This window comes from Cupressus sempervirens, chromosome 6 (assembly GCF_028749045.1).
Source record: "Cupressus sempervirens isolate cs-2001-9-10 chromosome 6, ASM2874904v1, whole genome shotgun sequence".
NCBI lineage: Eukaryota > Viridiplantae > Streptophyta > Pinopsida > Cupressales > Cupressaceae > Cupressus > Cupressus sempervirens.
In genome coordinates, this window is record NC_143123.1 from 150,929,670 (window position 1) to 150,956,737 (window position 27,068).

The 27,068-nt window shown below is 35.9% G+C and overlaps 2 protein-coding genes across 2 annotated transcripts in view; both read right to left on the reverse strand.

The window, feature by feature from the left end:
• Positions 1-27,068, reverse strand: part of HCF109 (high chlorophyll fluorescent 109) — an 85,209-nt gene that overhangs the window by 18,896 nt on the left and 39,245 nt on the right. The window contains exon 5 of the mRNA XM_089787202.1: positions 22,364-22,579. Coding sequence (XP_089643328.1) covers positions 22,364-22,579 — 216 coding nt within the window. The remainder of the gene's footprint in view (positions 1-22,363; positions 22,580-27,068) is intronic.
• On the reverse strand, positions 4,304-7,658 carry LOC149551682 (uncharacterized). The gene is made up of 6 exons (XM_089787203.1): positions 7,017-7,658; positions 6,588-6,885; positions 6,052-6,445; positions 5,719-5,920; positions 5,167-5,352; positions 4,304-5,069 (listed from the first exon to the last, which is right to left on the reverse strand). Exons 1-2 carry the CDS (start codon positions 7,082-7,084, stop codon positions 6,621-6,623), a joined length of 333 nt encoding a protein of 110 aa, XP_089643329.1. The 5' UTR covers positions 7,085-7,658; the 3' UTR covers positions 4,304-5,069; positions 5,167-5,352; positions 5,719-5,920; positions 6,052-6,445; positions 6,588-6,620.

Below are 27,068 nucleotides of genomic sequence, written 5' to 3' on the forward strand. Positions count from 1 at the left end.
CATGAAAGGCAAAAGGAGATTACAAATAACAAAGCAGAAGGCTACTGTCATGAACTAGTGAAGACAGAGAGGAACCCTTAAGAAATATTTACAACTGCCTTTTAAAGAGTTCAGTCATAACTCTGATTTAACTTGAAGTTCAAACCCCAACCAAGTGGAGTTGAATTGCAGAGGAGAGCAATAACTGAGAATCAAAAAGAAATCTAATCGTGAAGTGTAATCTGCCCATGAATTGATAGGGAGAAACCCAAATCAATGCACTCAACTCTGATCATTACATGCATTAAAGAGGCATGGAGTGCAATGGCGTCATACAAACAAGGCCCAAGAAGTCACTCAACAATCAAGAATTGGCCCCGATAACATGAAATGGCCCAAAGAGGTTGATTCAAGCCACAAAAAATGTAGGGTTGACCCGCTAGGGGGGGATCTGATTTCCCTGAAAATAAATGCTGGCCATCAATGAAGATCTTCTCTTAGAAACGAACGGCCCAGATATCGCAAGAATCTTCCCAATGAGAGATTAAGACGTAGTCATCAATCAAGATCCTTCCTTTGAAACAGACAACTAAGATGCAGCGAGATCCCCAAGATGCAATCAAATCCAACGGTTATCACATCTTCGCAGAGGGCCAAGGCAGCGATGCGAAAATGCGGGAGCCGTCAAATCAAAGGATCTTAGCAAAGAGGGAAGCATATAGCACGAAAGGTGGGGACCCCTGCCACATAGCGCAATTTCGGGTTTCAAAGTCTCGCGGAGACACTACAATATGAAGAAACATTGGAATGGAGACACATGACAGTGTGACACAATTCCAAGCTTTAGAGTCTCGCAAAACACTGTAGCATGAAGAAATGTCAAAATGGCAATGCATGGCGTCATGACGCAATTCCGAGCTTTGGAGCCTTGATGAAGCAATGCAGTATGAAGAAATGCCAGAATGGCAACACGTGGTAGCATGACATCTACATGTGTATGAACCCTAGACCTTGCTAGCTGCTAGCATGGAAGTACGTAGACAATCGCGGACAATAAAACTCTACCACCTGTGGACCTACAAAAGTTGAGCTGGCACACGTGGACAAATCAACATGACATAACTCTGCTAACTGTGGACCCACTAGAGGTAATTCGTTTGGAGCACTCATCAAACATGGCACTATCTCGCGTTTTCGTGAGAATGGGCAAATTTATCACAAAAACACGAATCCTTAGATCTAGGTGACCCTCCACCATATGGCGCAATTTCGGGTTTCGGAGCATCAAAGAAGCACTGATGTATGAGGAAACACCGGAATGAAGACACATGATAGCTTCTCGCACTTTTAGGAGGATGGGTAGATGTATCGCGAAAACACGAGTCGTTGATCACTACAGCATGAGTCAACCCAACCAAGAACAAACTAAGCTAACTCGGCAAAATAAGAATTGCAGCTCGGCTAAAGAACAAACCGAGTCAACTCGATCAATAAAATAAATCGAGCCAACTCAATCAACATGAAGGGACCAAGCTAACATGATATGTTAGCCGCTAGCTTTAGCGTGTGTTAACCCAAAACAAAGAATCCAACCCATTGAAGATCTCTCAGATCAATTATCAATGATAGACTGAATGGGGGCAAAAATGGCCAACAATTACCGCACACCGTTCACAGTGACAATGGGAACCACATTATTTTCTCCACTGTGTATTATGCTTCCTTCGTGATGTATCGCAAACCCTTTTACCGATCAATGCTCATTATTTAATCTCGCACTAGCCTCCTTATTGAGTACAATGATGACATGGCATGTGAGAGAGCACAAGTCCTAGTGGTTGATTATGTCATCCCATCAATCCTTTCGTATGTGTCAGATAGTCGGTGGTTCCCTACTTTCAATGGAGTTGAGTTCCCCTATGCTTTCATGGATATTCGCTCTTATTTTGTGTTTAATTTGCTCTTTTGACTTTGGTTTATTTATCACCTATGAACAACTTCGGGTGTAAATTTATCAGAGTATTTGTTGATGTCATAGACCAGAGTCCGATTCATATCCTTGTTACCAATTGGCAATACTTTCATCGAGTGCATTTTTTTTGTATCAAAAAGGAAAATGTAACCATATTCCCATGGCATATTCTTTTTCTCTGAATACAATTCTTCCCACTCAAGCTTTCACCATTTATCTTTCATTCAATAAGCAATCTCTTCAAATTTCGAAAGTACTCTGTGCATGTGCTAAATCATTTTCCCAGGATATTAAATATAGACACAAAACTTTATTGAAACAAACTCGCCATTTCCATTTACTTCTGTAGCATTTATAATGTAGTGATTTGTGGATGGATACGAAGTTTTGCTAGTATTTTCTAAGATGGTGATTGCCTCTCCTCAAATTTATGTATTACTTAGATATAAGTATTGCACAGTATGATCGCGGGTGTATATCTACAATGTCCTCCCGAGGTATATTCATCTTTGGTGATAAAATATTCCAAAAATCTGACTTCTATCATTGATTAAGATTCGCTAAGGTCACTAATGAGACTTCTCTTTTATTTACTTTCTTCGCCCAATGTTTTTGCATTAATATAATAATGCAGATATTATGTTTCAACATTAATTGCAAATGTAATTATATCCACTTTATCGAATAGATTGTTTATAATGTAGAAGCGGCAGCAAACAATAGATATTGATTTCCCTAAATCCTCTACTACATCATTCCATAACGCTTCACCTAATGAAGATTGTTTAAGCGGTTGAACATCACTTGCTTTGGACGAATGAACTCCTAATGTTTAATCCCTCATGTCGTGTCACCATTTGACATGTGTACACTGAAGATTTTCAAATTTAAGATCAATGGAAATGATGATCCCTGAATACAGATGGGACGTGACAATAGGGTAGTGGCATTGAGGGCCACCATCTATTTTTAGAAGAAAGAAATTCTTACCAACTTGTATAGACTCCATATCCTTCTCCAAAACCCCCAATTTGAGTTTCGCCTATATATATATGCTCTAATTGTAAATCTTTACCATTGAACCAACCACTCTTTCTTTCAACCAATCTATTTGGAGTTTGAGCAAAATACTTGCATTTCCATCTATAGATACAAGCAAAAGTATTATTCTTGGTCAATTTGAAGCTTTTTGTAAACGGATTCATGGAGTACAGTACATTAATTAAGGGTTTATAGGCACCCCATCTTACAAGCAAGTGTGCTTCTTCTGAAATTTCACGAGTCAGAAGTTGAGCAAAATCAAAGCTTTCAACAAGTATTATTTGTTCTTCATACACACCAATATTTCTTGTCTTATTTAGCAACACTATACACTATTTTTATAATAAAGGATCTCCTAGTTTGCTTGCTAGCCTGACATGAAGACAAGAAAGTATCGTTAATAGCAAAGGATAAATATATCAATAAATTTATTAGCACCCGATTTTAAACTCGTTGATTCAAGAGACATATTTTACTATCCACTCCCATATTGCAGCAAACTTTCCAAAATATCATATTGTCTTCCTCTATTCCTTCAAAGTTTATTGCTGTGAATAAAGACTTTTGTGTACAGGAAAATAAGACTGTCCTGTTTCAGCAAACTGATGCATCCTCTATTTTCTGCTATCAATAGGCAAGTCTCACACTAGTACAAGTGTATTGTGGTGGAATTCAATGAGCCAAAATATTCAAACTGACGTCTCACAGTTTAGGTTTTGCAATTACTAGTGATTCCATTTTACAATACTGTATTACCCTTTCAGAATACTGTCAGAACCCACAACTTTTGTTGAACGCAGATCTCATTTTGTATACCAACAATAAGAATTGCTCGATGGTGTGAAGGATGGACTAGAGTGCTCTTCAGACATCCTTCAACCTCTAAACCAGCAAATAACCTGCTCTGATACCATGTCAAAATTGGATCGTTTTGTCTTTTCTGTAACTTGTAATAGCACTTATAATTTTTCTGTGTGTTTCAAGTTATCTTCTCAATGCATATGTATATGATATTAAGAGACATGTCTCTTTAGTTATTATTAGTTATCAATAACAATTTCTTATTATCATGGTTAAGCATATGATAATGACTTCTAATATATATATCTTCAGTGAGTTTTATCTGACTAAAACCATAGTTGGAAAACTCGCCAAGCCCCCCAAAAGTTTAATCGGGAAAAACTCGGCGATTTTTAAAAAAAAACTCGAGAAAACTCGAGAACCTAAAAAAACTGCTGAAATTTAATAAAAAATATATTTATTTTGCAAAATTTAATGAGAAGATGCATTTAATAATTTAATTAAAGAGAATACAAAAGAAACAAGCAGAGTTTAGATATATATAAATGCATAGCGCGTACAAAATTGCATTCTCATGTGGAATGCTCATGGCAAGAAGCAAAATAGTAAATAGTTTCAATCTGTCAAACTAGAAGTAAATACTAAGTCTAAATACATCAAGATTCAATACAATCACATCTTCCTCTTTCCAGTTGCACTAGCAGGAAAGCGAGGGGGTCTAGTCCTTGAAGAAGTGCCTCGCACTGGGATAGGGTGTGAGCTGCTTGACTATGAACTCTATGGTTGTGCCTCCTCGCTTGGCGTCCTGGAAGAGGATGCATCTCCTCCTATATGTGGCATTGGTAATGCCTCATCCTTTGAGCCTAAATCATCATCATCCTCGTCCTCATCCTCAATGTCATCCATTGTGAAATGAAAATCAGTTCTAGCATCCCCCTGCATGGCCTGCCTCTCCAAATCCGCGATTTCATCTAGTGTAAACAATGAACCTGGCTCCTGTGTTGTCCAATCAGAATAAAGATCTATCTCATCTAGATCAAGTGGACCAAGTAGTTCTAAACTCTATGACTTTTTTATGCGCAATTTAAGATTATAGTGCACATAAACAAGGTCATTAAGCCATTTTTGAGTCATTTTGTTTCTTTTCTTTGTGTAGATGGACTCAAATAAGCTCCAATTGCGCTCACAATGGGATGAGCTACAAGGTTGGGATAGGACTCTGAGAGCAATTTTTTTCAAATTGGAGGTATTGCCACCCAACTTGCCCACCAAGAATCTACAAAACAAAATATAAAAAGTTATAAAGCAATAAAAAAAGATAATCAGAAACACAACTTATCAATTAGCAAAAGTTTTAAAGTTTGACGCTTTACTTGGTGCTTGAGTAGATCTTGCTCTCTTTGCTAGCATAGAAGAGAACAAATTACCCCTCGATTCCACAGACTTGTTGTTCGGTCACAATAAGGTCTCTCTCCACTTCATTGGATATCATTCTCTCAATGCATTTAGCGAGACCTTCCATGACCTCTCCATTAGGATCTGAGTAGGAATCATCAACCCTAAAACAAATAGAAAATGATATCAAGTCTTTATGTAAATCAATTTCTGAATTAGATTGTGTGGAGATTTTTACCATCAACGTTTCAAATCACACTACATGATCCATCATCAAGATGAGAGAGCAAGAGATGTCAAACAAAGTAAGTCTCTTGCTCTCTCATCCTGATGATGGATCACGTAGTGTCATTCAAAACGTTGATGGGAAAAATCTCCACACAATCTAATCCAAAAACTGATTTACATAACTATGATGGATTGTGGAAATCTGATCGCATTAATTGATATCAAGTCTTACTACACAACCTTAAAAAGTAAAGTAAAATAAAGTCTTAGTAAAATCCCAACTTCAAGGACAATCATAGTACCTAAATTTGGGGTTGAGGAAGTAGCTTGCTGCATGAATGGGTTGGTGGAGCATATTGTTCCACCTCCTATCAATTATTTCCCAAATGGGGTCAAATCTGAGACTGTCCCCATGATAGTAACTTCTAACAGCCTCTTTGGCCCTATCCATGGCCTCATAAAGACCTCCCATTGGGGATTGCTGCTCATCACATATGCGCAAGACTAGAACCAGGAGCAGAGACATCCACATTTGAAATTTGAAAAATACAAATTAGTTAATACCATAGTAAGTTATGAATTAATAATGAAACTTGAATAAACTAAAAATATAATGTTTTGATTCTTGAAGTTACCTCCACAATCTCCTTAGCCTTTGCAAAAAACTATCATCAAAGACTATTCATGCCACAGCCTCTCCTTCGAGCTTCGAGTAAGATGAAGCAACCCAATCGACACACACAAACATTTGTTTCAGAGCCAAAATGTGGTCAAGAATACTTTGCAACGTCAAGAAGACCATTGCAAACCTTGTCATAGCAGGTCTCATCAAATCTTTGTCTTTAGTGGCCTTTCTCATCAAATTGAGCACCCATGGGTGATTATAGATATATTTGATGACTCGCCTAGCATCTTCCACAATTGGATTCACCCAATCAAGTTTCCCTATGTCCTCCAAAAGAAAGTCAAGGACATGTGCTGCACAAAGTGACCAAAAAAGTGTGGGATGCCTCTCTTGGAGAATTCTACCTAAAAGATTAGCAAAAAATCAATAATTAGTTACAAACTTTCCATATTTAGTATTTACAAATTACATCAAATCTAAATTGAATAATACCATAGCATTACATTCATGATTCATATTGATTTGAACATAAAAAATTAAATTTACCTACTACCACATATGTTGCTGCATTATCTGTAATTATTTGCACCACATTTCTACTCCCACCTCCATGATAAAATTCTCCAACATTAAAGCCAATGTGTGTGCATTTTTCACTTTGTTGGAGGCAGCAACAGATTTCCAAAACACCACATCATCTTTGCAAGCAACCAAGACATTAATAATGGTTCTACTTCTTCCATTTGTCCACCCATTAGATAAAATGGTGCAGCCATACTTCTTCCACTCTTTCTTTTGGTCTTCTATCAATACTCTTGCCCTACTAACCGCATTGTCAAGCAACCTACAAAATTTAGGTGTAATAAAGTGTTAGTAAAAAATAGGAAATAAGTTATAACAATTAAGATTTAAAATATAACAATGAACTAAAGTGAATCACAATTATTTACAATTAATAAATAGTAAAATACTAACCTTCCACTCATATCCTTGCGATTAAGCGGCTTGTACCCTTTGTTCGATATTGAAATTGCATTCACCATATTGACCCAATAGGTACTATCAGCCGCATTCGTTGAGATATTGTTGAAAAACCAAAAATCAGCTGCTGCAATATCAATTTGCTCATGCACCTCCTTGAACCATGCAATGCCCTCCAATGATGGTTGTGCTCTAGTGTGTTCCTGGGCACAAAATAACTCCCTATCCCTGATGCAGATAGTGATGAAGAACTAAGACCAGTAGAAGAAGTGGAACCAATAAAAGAGACATTTTGTTTGTGGATCTGTGGGCCACGAAGAGATCTAGTATGTTCTCAAGCGCTTCTTCTTCTTCTTGCATATCAAAAGGAGCTCCTTGAGATTCAGCTATGGCTGCCCTCATAGCTAATTTCGCCCTCTCCCTATTCAATTTTTTCTCTTCAGCAGCTGCAAGTAAGGCATTGATGAATCTTTTTTCTTCTTCACTTACCTTGAGACAAGGATTTGAATCATGTTTCTTTATGCCTGCAAGGTGGTATTTGAGGCGGTTTATGCCTCTAGAAATAATTCTCTCACATGGAATGCATATAACCTTCCCAACATCATTTGGAGCTTCATAGGCATACCGCCATGTCTTATCTCTTGCATTTTTAGGCCAGGTGCCTGTATATCCAGATGGGCATAATGTTTGCGGCCACTCTTCTTGTGGGTTTGTCATGTTTTTTTAATGCTTGACCGCTGCCCTACACATAAATTATAGAAAAATGAATAAACAAAGTTAGAACTTAGAAGTTAGAAGTTTAGAATAACTAGGGTTTCAAATGATTCAAAGTTCAAACATAGAATTAAAATGATTTTAAATGATTTGAAATCATTTACAAACAACAACAAAAACAATAGAACATTTGTTAAAATTATAAAAAGTTTTCAAACTATGATAAAATGAACATTCCTGGAAAGAAATTTCTCTTCTAAAACCAGTTAGAATCCTCTAAAATCCACTCAAATTTGCCTTGAATCACTTGCAATCAGCTAAGAATGCCTTCAAACCTTCTTCCCTCCACACAAATGCAACAAACAATGCAAAAACAATGACTTTTTGCCCTATTAAGCCGTCACTGGGCATGGGTTTCTTGAACTACGAGTTTTTATTTAAAACTTGTCGATTACTCGCCAAGTAATCGGTGATTAACCTACGATTTTTTCCCCAACTGCCGAGTTTTAAAACCTACAAGTCTTTCTGGAATTTACTCGCCCAACTTAAAAACTGGGCGAGTGTTTGAAACTCGCCGAGTACTCTGCGAGTTTTCCATCTATGACTAAAACTAGACTAACACATTGGTACAGGGTTTTGGGTTCATTCATACAAAAACATATAAAAATTATAAAACATTATATATACATATTTATGAAGCCTAGAAGCATAAGTTAAAATTAGAACGTCACATAATAACATAAAATCATAAGAGTTAACCATTTAAACAACAAAAACACCATAAGCATAAACTTTGAACTTGTAAATTGTAATCATAGCATTATGAATCGTGATCATACCATCATATATTTCAAGTTCAACATCAAAGATTCAAAATATTGTAACTAAATCATGATTCATGAATCATAACAAGTTCAGATTTCAACTAATGCATTAAAAATGTGTTAATATTCATCTTTATCATCATCATCATCTTCTTCTTCTTCTCCTCCTCCTAATTCTTCAGTATTAGTTGACTCAGCAACAGAGCTCACCCCAATGGTATCAGCACAGCAATAATAGTATTGGCATCAAAATCTTCAATTTTAAGCCGAGCAGTAGAAGCATCCAAGTCTGTCAACTCTACAGTTACATCCCACCACTTTGTCTCCCCTTATTTGTATTCTTCAATCTTGTGTGAGAGAAGACGCAAGTTGTAATGCACAAATACCAAGTTCTCCGCTCTTTTTTATTGCAACCTATTGCGCTCCACTAAGAGGATGAAAGAATATATGCTCCAACTTCTTTCCGAAGCAAATGAACTAGCAACCTATGAAGACATGACCAAGTAAACAATTAAAATTAAATTTAAATTATGTATCTTGAATCCTAGAATTTCTAGCAATTTAATTATTTATGAAGACAAAGTAAACTAATAGTAATTTTTTTAAAATTAAACTTACTTGTGATATCACTTTGATTGCAAAGGGCTGCAACATTTGGTAACTTTGGCCATGGAGATACCACCAACTATGAGCATCCTTCCAAAACCAATGGTAAAGAGCATTATTACCTAGATTTTTTGCATCCACAAACTATATGAACTCATCCGTAATCAAATCTTGCATATCATCATTAGGAAAGAGTTTTTCAAATGCTGCCTTATATACATCAGACATTTCTTTATCTCTATAAGGTGGTAGCCTTCCTGGTAGATCAGTATATTGGATGCTGTTGAATTTGAGCTTCAATGCATAGGCAAGAAAATGTAGAAGAGTGGTCATTTCGTTCCATCGTTTTACAACAATTGCTTGTGATTGTTTGAAGGTCTCTTGAGGGTCTTGCTCTTTTTCATTTACAATTTTCTTGATCTTCTCAAGCATTGAGTCTATGTCATCATAGATCTCTCCAAGGCAAGGCCTATCCATCTTTGTGTACCTAAGCATAATCATAACGGGTTCAATGAGCATAAGTCATCCAATATCCTAAGCTTAATTTTGGATACCCTCTCATTGTTGCTTTGCATTCATATAGCCCAATTGTTGCTGATTACCATATTGGTAAGTGCCTCTTTCACTTCCATAAGTCATCTCAAGACAATTAAATTTAATGCAAAACGTGTCTCAACAACCTGTAACATAAAATAGAGAAAAATATATACAACTATTAGATACCAACTTCAAAAAAGAATACACATCACACAATCAAAAATTGTAAGATACATATTTTTTTAAATTAAATAACCAATTTGAATTCAAGTTCACTCACCTTCAGCAACTCCAAATGTGAGAACATTCTAAATATCCCTTGAGTCATGTGGTGGTTTGTGATGAACATCTAGATGTCCTCAACTTTTTCATACACCTCCTTGATCCACCCAGTACTCTTCCCAATCTTTTGTAACATAAGATTGAGTGAATTAACTGCACAAGGTGTCCAAAAAATATAACGGTATCTCTCTTCAACCAACAAACTAGCAACTCTACAATTCTTTGCATTGTCCATTACAACTTGGACAAAGTTTCTAGCACCTACTTCTTCAATGGTAGAGATGACAATATTAGCAAAAAATTGTCCATCTTTTACTTGCCCCTCACAATCCACTACTTTCAAAAACACTGCCCCTTCAGCGAACATCACCAAAACATTGGTCAATGGAAAATTTCTAGCATGTTTCCACCCATTTGAAATAATTATTACCCCTGTCTTAATGCATGAATTTTAGATGGGCTTCAATTGCTCATTAATCAACTTGACCTATTGATCCAACAAGGTGGTTTGTACTCTCTCAAAATCAGGACCTAAATACACTGCAGGTTTAGCATTTCTCAACATCCTTTTGAGATATGGAGAGCGAACAAGATTAAAAGACAACCTATTTGCATAAAAACATCTTGCCACGTCAATATCAGCAATTTCCCTACTTTAATTTTAATATGCAGTTTTTAGTGGTCCCTTTCGTTTGTGTGGAAGGGGTGCTTGATTTTGAGAATAAGGGGCAATTGAGGTACTATAGAAGGGGTGATCTTCTATCACAACATCTAGGGTGGATTTCATTCCCTTTACTCTTTTTTTAGTTTTATTGTCATTGATGGTATTTTGATTAAGTTCATCTCTCTCTTCTACTTCCTCATGATCTTGAATATATTTTAATACTAATAAATTTGCACAAGTGCATTTTTTTTACTAGGACATTTCTTCACACCTCTTCCAAGGTATCCACACAAATGGCCCACCACATGATCATATGAACTATTTCTTTCTACATCACAACCCCGACATTTCCAACGGAAGCCACCACCTTCTGGCAAAGGACGTACAATATCCCCACATATTTCCACAAAGGAGAATCAAATTGGAATTCTATTCTTTGTTGGGTATTGGCATTGCCTACTAAGTAAGAGGCAAATCCTACTGAAGTTCTTTTTCTTGTGGAAAGAAATTGTATACATATTGAGAATAAACTTTTAGGAAAAACAATGGCAAGATCTTATTGGCAATGAAAGATTATTGAAAAAAAAAAAGGCTTAAACAAAACAAAAGGAAAATTGAACAAGAACTTACCTCTTGTTGTCACTGTAAGCTTGCAGATGTGCAGGAATGAGGCACAAGCACTTCAAGATAGCTCACAAACCAATCTTCCAACTCCTCCTTGCACAAACTCACTCTTGCTCAACCACCTATTTGCTCTTGCTCAAGACAAAATAACCTATTTGGACACCACAGATGAGAGTTGGAAGCCATCATCAGCCATTTACATTCACTTTTTATTGTTTTGGAACTCAACAAATTATAAAAATAAGTTCAAAAAAATGGCTTAAACATCATCCACGGAGCCCAATTCGACCGGATTCGTAGATAATTCGACCTGTTTAAGGAAAATTTGACTGGGTTCGATCAATGTTGCCTAAATTCAAATCCTAGCCAAATTTGTGGTGAATGGAACCCAAACAAGGTATTGGTTCAAGTCCAGACCTGGTCCGAAGGCCAAACTAGCAAACCCTGGTAACTAAGGTTTTTGGAAATCGTTTTCAAAGGAGTTTACCTGCATCTGCATTTGTTCAATTGTGTCTTTTTAAGACGTGAATTCTTTCTATGCAACCAGTTCTTGTGCTCACCTCAGAGGTCTTTCGGCCATGCGCTTTCTTTAGTACAAAGCCCTCACTTCAATTTTTCCCCACGCAACAATTCATCAAGCCTATGCGATTTTTTCTTGCTCTTCTCACATTCAACGAGGGTTGTTTGAAAGATTTTCTACCCACACGAAGGGCGTTTTTTAGTAGAAACTGCAACCTAGTTTGGACACATCTTTTTCATCTTCTTTATTCTTTTGCTCACACAGTGCTCAATTTTTTTTCACAAGCCAAGTGTTTGTCAGTTTCTTTGTTGATTGCGACAAACTATTTCAAACCCATACATAGAGTTTTATAAAGATTTTTTCCTACAAATTTTTTAATGTTTTAAAAATACAGGTTTTACGTTTTTTCTGGTTTTTCCATTAAAAGAATCATCCTACAGTCAAGCATGTACAAATCTATGCCAAAAGTTATTTAATTGATTTGTTGACAGAGAAATAAGAATTGCATCTTTTTAAGAAGTTGACCTCGTTATTCATGTCATCAGAAAACAGGAGGGATGACACTATTTACCAACATTATGTTTGAAAGCAACTAAATGCTTCACTGACAAAAATTACAAAACGTGGAAATAGTGCATGCTCATTGTTTTTGAGTATCACTCCCTAGATTAATTGTGCTTGGTAAAGCTACTTGTCCCATGGTGGCCAACAAAGACCAGGACAAGTTTGATGAGCACAATTGGAAAGCATTCATGATGATCGAGTTATTAGGCACCATCCATATGCTTACAGAAGTGTTGTCTAGCAAGACAAATTCAAATATTTGGAAACATCTGAAGAATCTCCATGAACAATCGTACAAGGACAATGAGTTATTCCTGAAGAATATGGTTTTTTCCATTATGATGGACAACAAGGTGTCTTTGCAAGAGTATCTTACAAAGATTAAGGATAATTGCAATCCACTGGAGGCATTGGTCGCAAAATGGAAGAAAAGGATCTGGTGGTCATCACATTGAAAGCTTACCACAATCCTACAGACAATCGAAACTCTCAACATTATGTCCACCAATGTTGACTTTATTACAATAATAGATAAGCTTCTATTATTAGTTAATGGTTATCTATTTGTAATCTATTGTAAAAATTGGAATGTTTCTAATATTAGTTAGTTGGTAGTTATATGTTAGCTTTCTTTTAGCTAGAATAGAATGTTTCTATTCTTTACGATCATTTCCTAAGGAAACATCATTTTGTTCTTTTGTATATATTGACCTCTTGGTCTCTGTTAATATTAAGCAAATATTTATCAATTACTTTGTAATATGATATCAAAGCCAATTCTTTGAATTTTTTCAAAAAATATTATGATTTCTTGTTCAAAATTATTAGAGCAATATTTCTCGAAATTATTTTCTATGATATTTGCTTCTTATGGCCATTTTTCTACAACTCCGTTTGTTTTTTCTACACATTTCTACCATTTTTTGTGGATTTTTTTGTAGCAAGGCTGTTTTTGTTCAAAACCCTAATTTTTTGTACCGGATCAAAAAAAGATTATAGATTCTTGGTGGGTTTTCAAGATTTCAATTAGGTTGTCTGTTTTTTTAGGTGCCTTGATTTTTGTGCCTTGGTTTCAAGCTAGCAGATCCAAAAATCGACAAGATATTCTTTTTGGATTTTTCGAGCTCTCTTTAAGGTACCCCTTCAAATTTTTTCGGTCTTCCCATTTTTTTGCCTCGAAGTACATGCCTTCACAGATTTTTACGCTTTTTCATTGAAAAACATGCTATGGCATCTTTGACTAATATTTTTCTCGAGAGCAATTCAATGGTTCGAATTATAGCACTTGGAAGCAGTGGATAATAGCAATTTTTTAATATTGGAATACTGATCAGATTGTTCTGAGTTACACAACATCTAACTGCCCCTGGTACTGATCAGGATACATGGGATCTAAATAATCGAGAGGCATTGATGCCTCTCAAATTATCCATAGTTGATCAGCTCTCTTAGATTCCATCTAGTAAGACTACTGCAAAGATGAGAACAATCAGATTAGTCCTAGCAATGATAGCACAGTTTGGCTGGAAGGTCCATGTAATGACCCTCCTCAAATTTTCCCTCAAAAATGCTGATGAAAGCTCAAGGAATTTCATCAAACAATTCACATGCAAGGGACGTATGACTGATATAGTATTTCAGCTAGCTTCAAATGACTTTTTCTTCAATTTGCATCAATGAGAATCTTGTGCTAGAAGACTACAATGGACTATACAATGACCTAACATGAGTGTGCTACTAATTTTGACAATATTCAGTGCATATATATAATCTAAGCATGAGAAATGAACACCTACAGCCAACTGACATTTTTACAAACAGTTGGTATGCAAACTAATTAGCTGATAAATAATGATATTAAATTTCTTAAATGACACCAGCAACTATTATCTTCTTAATTGCAATGAAAAATACAATGCTCATGAAATATGGCCAAGACTTTGGCATTTACATGGATTACAAAATGATAATGCTGGTATAATGCACACTTACAGCTGAAAGCTTATAACACCCTAAAAAGCAATACTAACAGAAGAACCTGGTTGTAGATGGCTGTAATAATTTCCTTCAATGCTGCCCCTTCTGCTTTGCTTTTTTCGAACTGCTTTTTCGGCCTGCTTTTTTCGGTTCTACTTTTTCAGACTGCTTTTTCGTACCCGCTTTTTCAGCCTGATTTTTCGGTTCCGCTTTTTCGGACTGCTTTTTCGTATCTGCTTTTTCGAATTGCTACTATGTTGAATCTCAAGACCATCTCTTTCAATGGCGTCAAGATTTCCAACTTGAAGGGATTTCGTCCTTCAAACTATTGAGACATAATCTCTAAGAAATTCTCCAATTTCTTTGATATTTCCAAGCATGCTTAAATGAGAGCTATCCTCTTTCTTTTAATCCCTTCCTCGCTTGCTCCACGTTTCCGTCTTGCCAATGTGGGATAATACATGAGTTTTAATATTACTTCTTTTTTTCCTTTTACAAAGTCCATGTATGTACTCAAAAGGGGAACTCTTGATTTTTTTTATAAAGTGACTTTATAAAATATTTTATAATTCAAGTCACTTTATTAAATTAATTAAATATAAAGTTACCTTTTAATATTTATTTATTTGATAACTTTATAAATAATTAACTTAATACCACTTATTTATTTAATTAAAATAATTAATTAGTCATCCTCATAAAATATTCATTATTTTGGACAACCTAATTAATTAAATTAATTAAATCAAATTGCCTCCAAAATGGGGACATGACAGTCCATCAAATGGATGTCAAGAGTGCTTTCCTAAATGGTGATCTCCACGAAGAGGTCTACATGATGTAGCCTCCTGGTTTCAAGGTTGTTGGTAAAGAACATCGAGTTCTCAAATTAGTGAAAGCTCTCTATGGCTTGAAGCAAGCCCCTCGGGCATGGTATATAAAAATTGATAAGTACCTTAGTGATCAAGGTTTCCCGAGGAGTTTTTCAAAGTCAAATCTGTACATCAAGAATACTGACAATGACATCACCCTTCTACTTATTTATGTGGATGATTTGATCATCACAGACAATTCAGTATCTTTGATTTAGGGAATCAAACAAAATTTATGCCAGTCTTTTGATATGACTGACCTTGGGCTCGTGCACTATTGCTTAGGTGTTGAAGTTTGACAACAGTCTTTTGGTATATTCATCTCTCAATCCAAATATGTCAAGGCTCTAGTAGACAAATTTCGTATGCAGGATTGCAAGCCTGCATCTACACCCATGGAGAAAGGTCTCAAATTATTAGCCAAGTTTGATTCTCCTCTTGTTGATGATACTACATACAGGCAACTAGTAGGCAGCATCCTCTACCATTCTACTACTAGGCCTGATATCAACTTCGCAGTCCCAAGGCTGATCATTAGATGGCAGCAAAGTGTGTGCTTCGTTATGTGAAGGGCACTTCAAATTATGGACTTCTTTGCTCTCGGAATTCTGATCCTAGGCTCACTGGGTTCACAGATTCAGATTTGGCAAGCTCTGTTGACTGTAAAAAGTCAACTTTTCGATGTGTTCAATTCGGATCCGGTGTTGCAACATTGACCAGCAAGAAACAATAGGCAGTTTCTCTTTCCTATACAAAGGCTGAATACCGAAGGACAGTCAAAGCAGGTTGTGAAGCCATCTGGCTTCGTCGGATGCTTGGGGATATGTAGATGTCACCAGCAGGACTAACCACTTTGTTTGTTGACAATGAAGGCATTATCAAATTCACATGGAATCCAGTCTTCCATGAACGGACTAAGCATGTGGATGTTCATTGTCACTACATACGACAACTGGTTGAAGACGAGACAATAGACTTGTCAGACTACAAACATTCTCACCAAGCCTCTTGGTCTTGATAAGTTTGTCAAATTTAGAGGATAGCTCGGTGTTCTAGACAAATTCACTATTAAGGGAAGGTATTGCAATAATAGATAAGATTCTATTATTAGTTAATGGTTATCTATTTGTAATCTATTGTAAATATTAGAATGTTTTTAATATTAGTTAGTTTGTAGTTATCTGTTAGCTTTCTTTAGCTTTATTTTAGCTAAAATAGAATGTTTCTATTCTTTACAATCATTTCCTACGGAAACATTGTTTTATTCTTTTGTATATGTTGACCTATTGGGCTCTATTTTGGAGTTTATTAAATTGTGCAACAAGCTCTTACAACATTTTGAGAATAGCAAAACAAGTGGAAACAAAAAATAGTGAGCAGTAGTTGAACCAATACAAAACAAGCATTTACTAGCCAAAGTCAAAGACAAAGGAAAAGGCAAGTCCTTCAACAAAAAGGGAAAGGCAAATGTAAGGATTGGTCCAAGAAAGCTATTATAGGTTATTATTGCAGTAAGCTCGATCATATGATTAAATGACGCAAGAAATAGTTGGTTGATGAAAAATCCAACCTAGGAGTGTCTCGACGGAAGGCCCATGTTGCACAACATATTGAGCAGGAGTTTGCACTCCATGCATTTATTGCCAAAATATACAGATTGTTCCTATTTAGTGATCTTTGGCAGAGGTGAAGAGTACATAGTTGCTAACAGGGGTGTAATGTCCCTGTAACAGGGGTGTAATGTCCCTGTTCGGACAGGACTTAATTTATCTTACATTTCTTGATTAGAATTTGTATTGTAATGTTCCCTTATAGGATTGGTCATTAATCTTATTAGATTTAGGTTATTTGTACAAATTATTATTATGCATACCTTCCTTATTACTAATCTAGCTCAATGACGGAATAAGTGTTATCAAAGTTTCCTAGACACCAACAATGGATATCCTCAAAGTTTACAAATCCAAACCCTTAAGCCTTCCTCGGGAAAATGCTCACAAGGCGCTCAAGGTCGTTGATCCCCACCCTATCTTAGGACATAGATCCATTGATTGGATTTGCACAAACCCCTCCTTGTTAACACTTCCATCTTCCCTTCTTAGCCACATAGTAATAGGATTGAATATGTGTTTCAATGTATTAATATTTACTTGAATGTTTAAGTATATTCTAAGTCACAAGGTTCAAATTTGAACTCGAGTTTGTCAATCACAAAATTCAGATAAAATTCAGCAAAGATTAAAAATTTAGGGAAAAAAACATTAAATTTATTGATTTTTAAATATAAGTAATACATCCACAAAATTGTCAAAATAGTTTGACATAGCTAAATAATTAAACTAAATGGCTCAATATTATTTTAAAATAAAAGAATATTATATTAAATAAAAAATCTTCTATTAAATATCATAAAATTCAAATGAAGTTTGGGAAGGGTAAGAATTAGCTGAAATTCGAACTTCAAGGATGAAATTTGACATATCCTATGACTTAGGGTGATATAATGCAAGGCAGGAGAGTCTCCAAAGGAGATGTCCTAGCCCCCCGCAATTAACCACACAGCAGAATATAAACAACACAAAGATTTAGATGCACAACAATGCCAATTCTCATCATAGAATCATAAGATTTTTATTCCAACATGCCTGTCTGTAAGGCCTTCCGGGTTATGGCCAAATACATTAGTAATTACAATAATAGTTCTGCAAGACCTCACAAGATCCAACCACTAGCTAGCCCAAACTTACAATCTAGTAGAGAACTCCAAGAAGAATCTAAACTTGTGCTCGCAAGCCACCAAGAATCTAAACTTGTGCTCGCAAGCCACCAAGCAACCTCCTTTTTTCACAAGCCCACACTTAGCTACTAGCTCTGCTCAAACTTCGCTCCTCTCAGCTACTTTATCTTGTCCATGTTGAATTATATCCCTGATGTCTCAAGACAAGACAAGACAAGACAAGATCCCCCTACTTATACTAAACCAAGCCACAGGTTGGCCTAACAAATTACATTAAATAAACACTCACATATTAAATAAACCTGCAAGCCACAAGTCGGCTTGGCAACAAACATTAATTGAAATAACTAAATAATTAGGGCAGGCCCCAAGTTTATAATGCATAACTAACTCAAAAGGCAACATAAGAGTTTGTGCCCTTAGGCATAGGTCCACGTGCTATCCAATGATCCAAATCCAAGACTGCGAATGTCAACTCCCTCAGATCGAAGCTCATGAATACAATCTCCAAAGTCTACTAGTAAATCAGAACACACAACCAGCAATCACCAAGACGGCTCTAACTCCAAGATGATAACTCCAATTTGTACGAGCACTTAGGACAAGGTTGGCCAATATGCCTCAAATACATCCCAATGGCGCAAAGCATAACTCCACAAATCCATACACAAAGCCCCTACATATAGGATTGTTGACTACCCTAGGATGCTCCCGCATCACTTAGAGTATATTCATCAATTATTTAATAATGGTTTCCTCTTGAATAAACACACACACACACGTATTATGGTATACAATCCTGAATTTATTATTATCACTACATATATACATATACAACAATATATTGGCCCATAACAGAATTCAAATATGATATTTGTAAGTCAATACTTTCAGTCTTATAATTCCATCTTCTCTTCCTTTCGAAAAGTATTTATTTATCTTATATCTGTATATTGATCTTTTGATCAGAACTAATGTCTATATTTTGATATTTACTTCTTAATTCTCCTCCTCCAATAGTTTCTGACCCATAATTATATATCTATGGGTCACAGGATGCATCTATCCAAAAGCCAATCAGACTTGGATATGTTGATCACACACTATAGTTAGATACAATTTAGATGCTAATCGAAAGGTGGGCTTATGTGATTGTGTCTTGCAACTCCTCTCTGCAATAGTTATACTTTTACTACTTAGCCGGCAATGATAGATAGTATATTGATGTTGATTACTCTAATTATCTCATCCTCTTTATTGATTCACAATCTACATCTGTTCTTTCTAGACATGCCACCTTTACAAGAATGTACAAGGAGTTCGTCTTAATTGGATAACATTTTAGTTGTTTTAAATCCCAAATTTATGGTCTTTTGATCATCACTATGCATTTCAAAGTGTCCCCACAACTATATCCATTTACAGTAATTCAAGACAATATTGTTTTCCTGTGATAGTTAGCTTATAAACATTCGTTGTGTTCAAGATATCAAACTCTTGACTGCTAGATACTCAAATGCTTATGATTGATATCCATGTAGTGTTTAAGAGATCAAATAACTCATATATTGCTGACATGCTTTTCTCCTATTAAAGACAATGTTGTCATAATAGAATGCAGCTTATATTATTGTTTGCTGTGATCACAGATTGTATGGCAGTCATTCCCAAACACTGGCATATGTCAATCATTCATCATAAATAATTGACAGTTCGTCTAGCTAATTGATGGTCAATCATCCACATACCTTTTAATGTTATATAAACAAGGCGATTTCTAGATAAATTCATTTCTCTTACTGTTCATGCTAATCACCAAGGCTACTAAGAAGTAATTGCTGAATATATCCTTATCAAGGATACATAATTTACATGTTTTCTACTGTCTATATGAGCTGATAATATTGCACTCAACCATACTAGGCAACGTTAATTATAAACTCTCCCAGTAAATAGATGATAAGCTTCTCATTGACAACTGAAGTCGCCATCAATATAGACTAATCATTAAATCAGTTATGTATTCTCACTATTATATTAGCCAGCTACTCATAAAATTGCTTTATTGTCATTGTATTTATTATTAAATCCTGTTTCGGAAAGGGGTCATTGCAAAGGGCAACATTCATATTAGATCTCGTAGGAAAAATCTCATATTTTTCAGTGTATACCATGTTCCAAGCATGGAGAAGTTGAACATCATCTTTAGTTGTCACATTATTGACAAGGAGTCCACGAAAACAACTGCAGTTGGCCTCGAACATCATGCATTATTTTGTATTGTTGATACTAGAGAGTCTTAAGAGCATGCAATCATTGGGAAGAGTTCTTCCATTAGTTCTCTTTGGCATTACTAGCATGGACACCTTAACTAATCTTTGAGTTGGCTTGGGAGAATCTGGTAAATGGCTTACCTGAGATTCAGTCACAAACACATGGAATATGTGAAGCTTGCCAAACAAGGAGGCAACAATGGGCTCCTTCACAAACAAAGACTCTTGGAGAGCATCCAAAGTCTTGCAGCTGGTACATGCAGATGTATGTGGAGTCTGGACCAATGAATAATGCATCAGTCATTGGTGCTCTTTTGTTTGTTGATTATTACAATAGGAAAATTTTGGGTATTTTCTCTAAAAGGATAACAGATGTATTAAATGAATTCCAGAAGTTTAAAGCATTATTTGAAAAGAAGTCTGGATCTCAGATCATTATACTACGAAGTAATTGGTAAAATAGTTGCTTGTTATTAACAGAGACCGAGAGAGCATTATATACAAAAGAATGGAACGATGTTTCTTTAGAAAACAATCATAAAGAATAGGACATTCTATTCTAGCTGAAAGAAAGCTACAAAAGCTATAGTTAACTAAAGCTAACTAACTATTAGAAACATTGTAATATTTACAATAGATTACAAATAGAATACCATTAACTAATGATAGAAGCTATCTTTTATCGTAATACCCTCCCTTAATGGTTAATCTATCTAGAGCATGAAGCTGTCAAAAAGCATAAAAGACAGATGCTGTTTGCTCAAGGTGCTTCACACTGTTCGCTGTGGTCTGCGAACGAGATTGCTTAGATAGGATAGCTAAGCACTTCTGACATTCAACCTTCATGTGCCCAAACTTGTGGCAATAATTGCATTGAATGTTTTTCTTCCTGAAGCCTTTTGAAGCTGGAGCAGAGGAACATAGACCGAGAGGTCATTATATACAAAAGAAAGGAACGATGTTTCCTTAGGAAACGATCGTAAAGAATAGAAACATTCTATTCTAGCTTAAAGAAAGCTAAAAATGCTACAGCTAACTAAATATTAGAAACATTCTAATATTTACAATAGATTACAAATAGATAACCATTAACTAATAATAGAAGCTATCTTTTATCGTAATACATTACTCTTAGTTAAGATAATGGGGGTGAGGGGGTTTACTCCAAAAAATTCTGACTTCTATGCTAAACGCAATATTAAGCACGAGCTTACCAAACCCTACACCCCTCAGCAGAACAGTGTTGTCGAGAGGAGAAATAGTACAATTACAGAAATGGCCCAATCTTTGCTGGAGCATAGAAATGTTACTAGGAAGTTTTGGACAGTAGTTTAGTTTCTTTCTAATTCAGTCTTCTGTTTACAATTGTTTATTTTAGAAACATCGTCTTTGCATATCCGGTACCATTTCAGTTTGCAGGCCTTATTTTAGCTACCAAAAGTTCAAAACTTTCCACTAAAACTGTGCGCCTCCTTACAACCACAAGAGCTAGTGTATGGGTGGTGAACTGTCAATAAGAAAAGGATTAGGCTTATCTAAATAGGACTACTCAAATGGACATCAATGTAATCAGCATGTCCTAAATGACAATTGGAACTGTAAAAATTAAACACTCCAATTCTCTATATTTTCTAGTCTGATGTTAAAGAATGGTATCTAAGTATTGAATCTTTATGATTTGATACCAGTTGGATAGGCCTGTACAGTGCATATAGTTTTTGGTAGTTAAATTGGTTGAGGTTTAACATGCCAAGCATGCAATCTTTAGAAATATAAGGCTTACTATTTTACTACTGGGAGATCTTATCCTTTTTCATGGTGTCTGTTTATGCTGGTCTCTCACCTTAATTTATTAATCACCATTCATTGTTGTCTAGCTTCTCAAATAGCTTTTCATAATCACCTATTTGAAATTTTAGGCATTAGATTTTATGCCAACCCTTCAATGCTCAGGTTACGGGTTCTTAGAACTGAAATGTATTACCACGCATATGATCTTTTACATTATCAAAAAGATAAGATTATCTACAAGAATGTACCCTGATGGGTGGAAGTGACATCATAGTTTACAATGTAATTCAATCTTTTAAATACTATCAATAAATTTCTGGCAAGAAGCAAGAAGGAATGGAAAAAGCAATTAATACCTGCCGAAGACCTTTTGCATTGAAAGGAGACTGTCTTACAAGACGGTGTGTACCCTTCTCTCCTGACAGATAGCCATAAACAAAACGACCTTCAAATTCTACTGTTGCTGATTTTATACCAGCCTCCTCTCCAACAGATTTTTCAACAACTCTGGACTTATAGCCTTGCTTTTCAGCCCAGCGCAAGTACATCCTCAAAAGCATATCAGCCCAGTCCTGCACTGGTAATTGACAAGAATTATGTTTAAAGAGTGAACTATATACAATTCAAATTACACCCTTCAACTCTACAATGCAACGATATTATACCATGAGACCGATTTGAAGATCGCTGCTTCTAATCTATAACCAATATTCTAGATGTATCACATGTACCAATCTGAGATCTAAATCATTAGTAAATGACATAGTTCCATTCCCCCTTGTTTTAAAAAACTGAAATAGCTTATTAGCCTGAATGCTAGTGTAAGATATTTTGTTTTCTAGGCATCCTACAACATTTGAAACCTATATAAGTTTATGTAGGGCACAGAATATACAGGAGACTGTCAGGAATGGGTACCTCTACACCTCACATAAATTACACCCAACTTTACTTTTCATAAATGATATACCGTTAATCTTTGCAAAAAGATAAATCACTTGATCTAGCTTAACTTCTTGCCATCCCAAGTTTTGACCAGGACAAATTCTTTTAAAATATTTTTTTGTTATTAACAAATTATTGAAGAGATCATTATAAAGAATTTACAATGTTACAAGAATAGAAAGTTTCTAATATGAAACTTAAGAAACAATTTTTTTTTTTTTTAAGGTAAAGGTGGATGAAGCACTATATAAATATGTTAAATAAAACTGGATTCAAAGGCTCATTAGTGAAAGGATCTGGAAAGAAAACCCTAATTCATATCCAGTACGAAATATAACAGCAAGTACATACATTGAGCAAATAAAATGGAGAAACAAATAAAATCTCCGAACACCAAATAACTATCAAAGCCCCAAGTCCTAATGATGCCACAAATGGCAGATTACATGCCATTACATATAGGATTCAGAATATGTTATCCATTCAAGAATTTGATTAAATAGCAGTCGTGGATCATCAATGTCAATTCCAGCCCCTACTTAAGAAATGATATTATCTACAAAGATTTACGAATAATAAAAAAAGATGACCATTAAAGTAGTTAAATAATATTCTAATTCCCTCTCGTTATGGTCAATCTATCAACAACATCAAGTTGGGTCATGTGTTTAGCAAACTTATCTAGACCAAGAGGCTTGGTGAGAATGTTTGCAGTCTGATCTGCTGTTGGAACATATTGGAATTGAATTGTCTTTTCTTCAACCAACTGCAGAATGTAATGACAATGAATGTCCACATGTTGGGTTCTTTAATAGAAGACTAGATTCTTGGCAAGTTTGAGAACTCCCTAATTATCAAAGAGCAAGGGAGTTGAACCATAATATTTGAATACCCTCCCTTTATGGTCAATCTATTGAAACCATCAAGTTGGACCATCTGTTTAGCAAACTTATCTAGTCCAAGATACTTGGTGAGAATGTTTACAGTCTGATCCGTTGTTGGAACATACTGCAACTAAACTGTCTCGTCGTCAACCAACTGTCGAATGTAATGACAATGAATGCTCACATGTTGGGTTCTTTAATAGAAACTAGTTTCTTGGCAAGTTTGAGAACTCCCTAATTATCAAAGAGCAAGGGAGTCAAACCTACTTGAGATAGACACATATCCGCAAGCATTCTATGAAGCCAAACTACCTTAATAGCTCCTCAATATTCTACTTCTATGGAGGAGAGCGAGACTGCATGTTGCTTTTTAGTAGTGCAGGTGACTACACCAGATCCCAAATTCCAAATCAAACACATATCCTTGTCATCAAATGAACCTGCCGAATCTGAATCTCTAAATCCACTAAGTCTAGAATCATGACTCCAAGTGCAAAGAAGTCTATGACCAGAGGTGCCCTTCACATAAATCCATAATGCAAAAAAGTCCTGATGCGTGAAATGTAGCAATACTGAAAAACTAAGATAAGGTGTAGTGGCAATGAGATAGATGAGATTGCCCACTAGTTGTTTGTAAGTGGTTTCATAAACAAGAGGAGAATCAGACTTGGATGACAACCTCAGTCCTTTCTCCATAGAGGTGGAAGCAGGTTTACAATCCTACATTTGAAACTTGTCAAGCAAGTTCATAGTATACTTAGACTAAGAAATAAAGATGCTACCATTAATAAACTAGACCTAAACACCAAAAAAATAATGGAGAAGACCCAAATATGTCATATCAAAATCCTTGCATGTTTTGTTTGATTTCTGCAATCCAATGTGTTGAACTGTCAATAATGATCAACTCATCCACATAGACAAAAAATAAAGTGAACATCATCATCAAAATGTTTTATATACTAATTACCGTCAAAAGGGCAACACTGAAAATCATGAGCAATCAAGTACTAATCAATCTTGATGTACCACATGGAGGGGGTTGTTTGAGTCCATAGAGTGCTCTCTTGAGTTGACATACTTGGTAGTCTTTGCCAAAAACTTTGAAGCCAGGAGGCTACGACATGTAGACTTCTTCCTACAACTCACCTTTGAGGAAGGCGCTCTTAACATCCATCTAATGGATTTTCCATCCAAACTGAGTTGCGACTGTGAGAAGAAGACAAATTGCACTTATCTTGGCAATAGGAGCAAAAGTATCCTTGTAGTCAATGCCCTCAGGCTATGTGAACCCTTGACTAATCTGACATTTTATTTATCTAAGGTACCATCTACATGATACAAGACATTATACATCCATTTGTAGCTAATGGACTTCTTCCCTAGAGGAAGATTAGAGAGAACCCAGATGTTGTTCTTCATAAGACTTTGGTATAACACATCCATACCATGTTTCGACTCTGGAATCTACATTGCCTCTTTAAATGTCTAAGACTCATAAATACTATGAGGCTTGGCCATAAGAAAAAAGTTAAATGTATTTTGTTGCTTGCCCTTATTTTTGGAAGATCAACCCTTAGTGAGCTCATTACGATGAAGATCATTGATGGTCTTAGCCTATCTTTATGTCAGAGAGTAGATGTGCCAACATTAGATGGAGGAGTAATAACTGGAGCTGGAGGAGGAAGAGGAGCATCATCTAGAGGAAACTTAGGTAGTGCATCATCAAATACAAAATGTACATCATCCCTCCCATCAGGTGAAGACAAACACCCAAATCAAAGGCCTTCGAAGGTTGATCTAAAAAATTACGCTGATACGATGAAAGTTGAAATGGTCTTTGTTCTTAAAGACAACATTGTGACTGAAGATAAGACAATCAGTATCTACATCAATCAATCAGTAACTAAGGTTGTCACTATAGCCTGTAAACATAAGCTTCTAACTCTTGGAATCCAACTTGGAGCGTTAAGCATTTGGAATTCAAACATATGCTAAAGAGCCAAAACTTTCAAGTAGTTCATCCTAAGTTTGTGAACAGTCCAGGCTTCCTCAAGAGAGGAATTGCATGTGTCAGAGACCAACTAAGATAGATAGCTGTAAATACTACCTTTGCCTAATATTTCTTAGGAACATTTATGTGTTCCATCATAGACCTGTCCATTTCTGTAATGGTGCGGTTGTGATGTTCTACAATGTTGTTTTGTTGAGGGGTGCATGGGGTGGTTAACTAATGTTTGACGTCATGTCTATCACAAAATGTGGAGAAAGCAGTAGAACAAAACTCCCCCATTATCAGACTTAAGAGGTGTACCCAAACTCTTTTTCTACTAAGGCCTTAAAATTTCTAAAATTTACTAAACACATTTAATTTCTATGTAAGAAAGTACACCCACATTTTATGACTGAAATTATCAACAAAAAGAAAGAAATATCTACACCAAGAAACAGGAGGGGTATTGAATGGACCACATACATCAACGTGGACCAACTATAGTACCTAGCACCTTAGAGGCTTGCCATGAGTCACTATCCTTGAATGGCATCCTGTGTTGCTTTCCAGTTTGACAAGCTGCACAAACTCATTGATTCTAAGTTTGAATTTCAGGTAGGCCATGTACTAAATCCTCCCAAATGAGCTAAGCAAGATAGTGAATGTTCAGGTGACTATATCGTTGATGCTAGAGATTGTTGATAGAAGAAAATTTTGTTGCAAAGGCATGCTCAAGAGAATCACCTATATCCAAAAGGCTTTGTAGGCCATAATCCTCAATGCTAGCACTTATAGTAGTGCATGTCACATGATCAACAATCGAGCACTTATGTGCATTGAATACCACATCAAGCTAAGGAGAATGCCCCATGATCTGATCCACTAAGAGTAGGAAAAGTTCCATGCCAAGAACGTAGCATACATTAAGGAAATGAGATTCATCCCTCCTGAGTGTATATGAATGTTGCCCTTGTTGACAACATTATACTTTTCACCTCTTCCAAATATGACTAGATCAGTAAAGCAAGAAAACTATGTAAAACCAATTACATCTATGTGAGTGAAATGCTGAGAAACACCCGAATCTATATGCCAGGCATAAGATCTCACATGGTGTGTGGGTCTTCTCGACATGAAGGCATAAAAGGCAAACTCTCTGTGCTTTGTGTGCTCAACAATATTGGCTTTAGGGAAAGACCCTCCCTACTTTTGCTATTCAGATGCTAATTGATTACAACA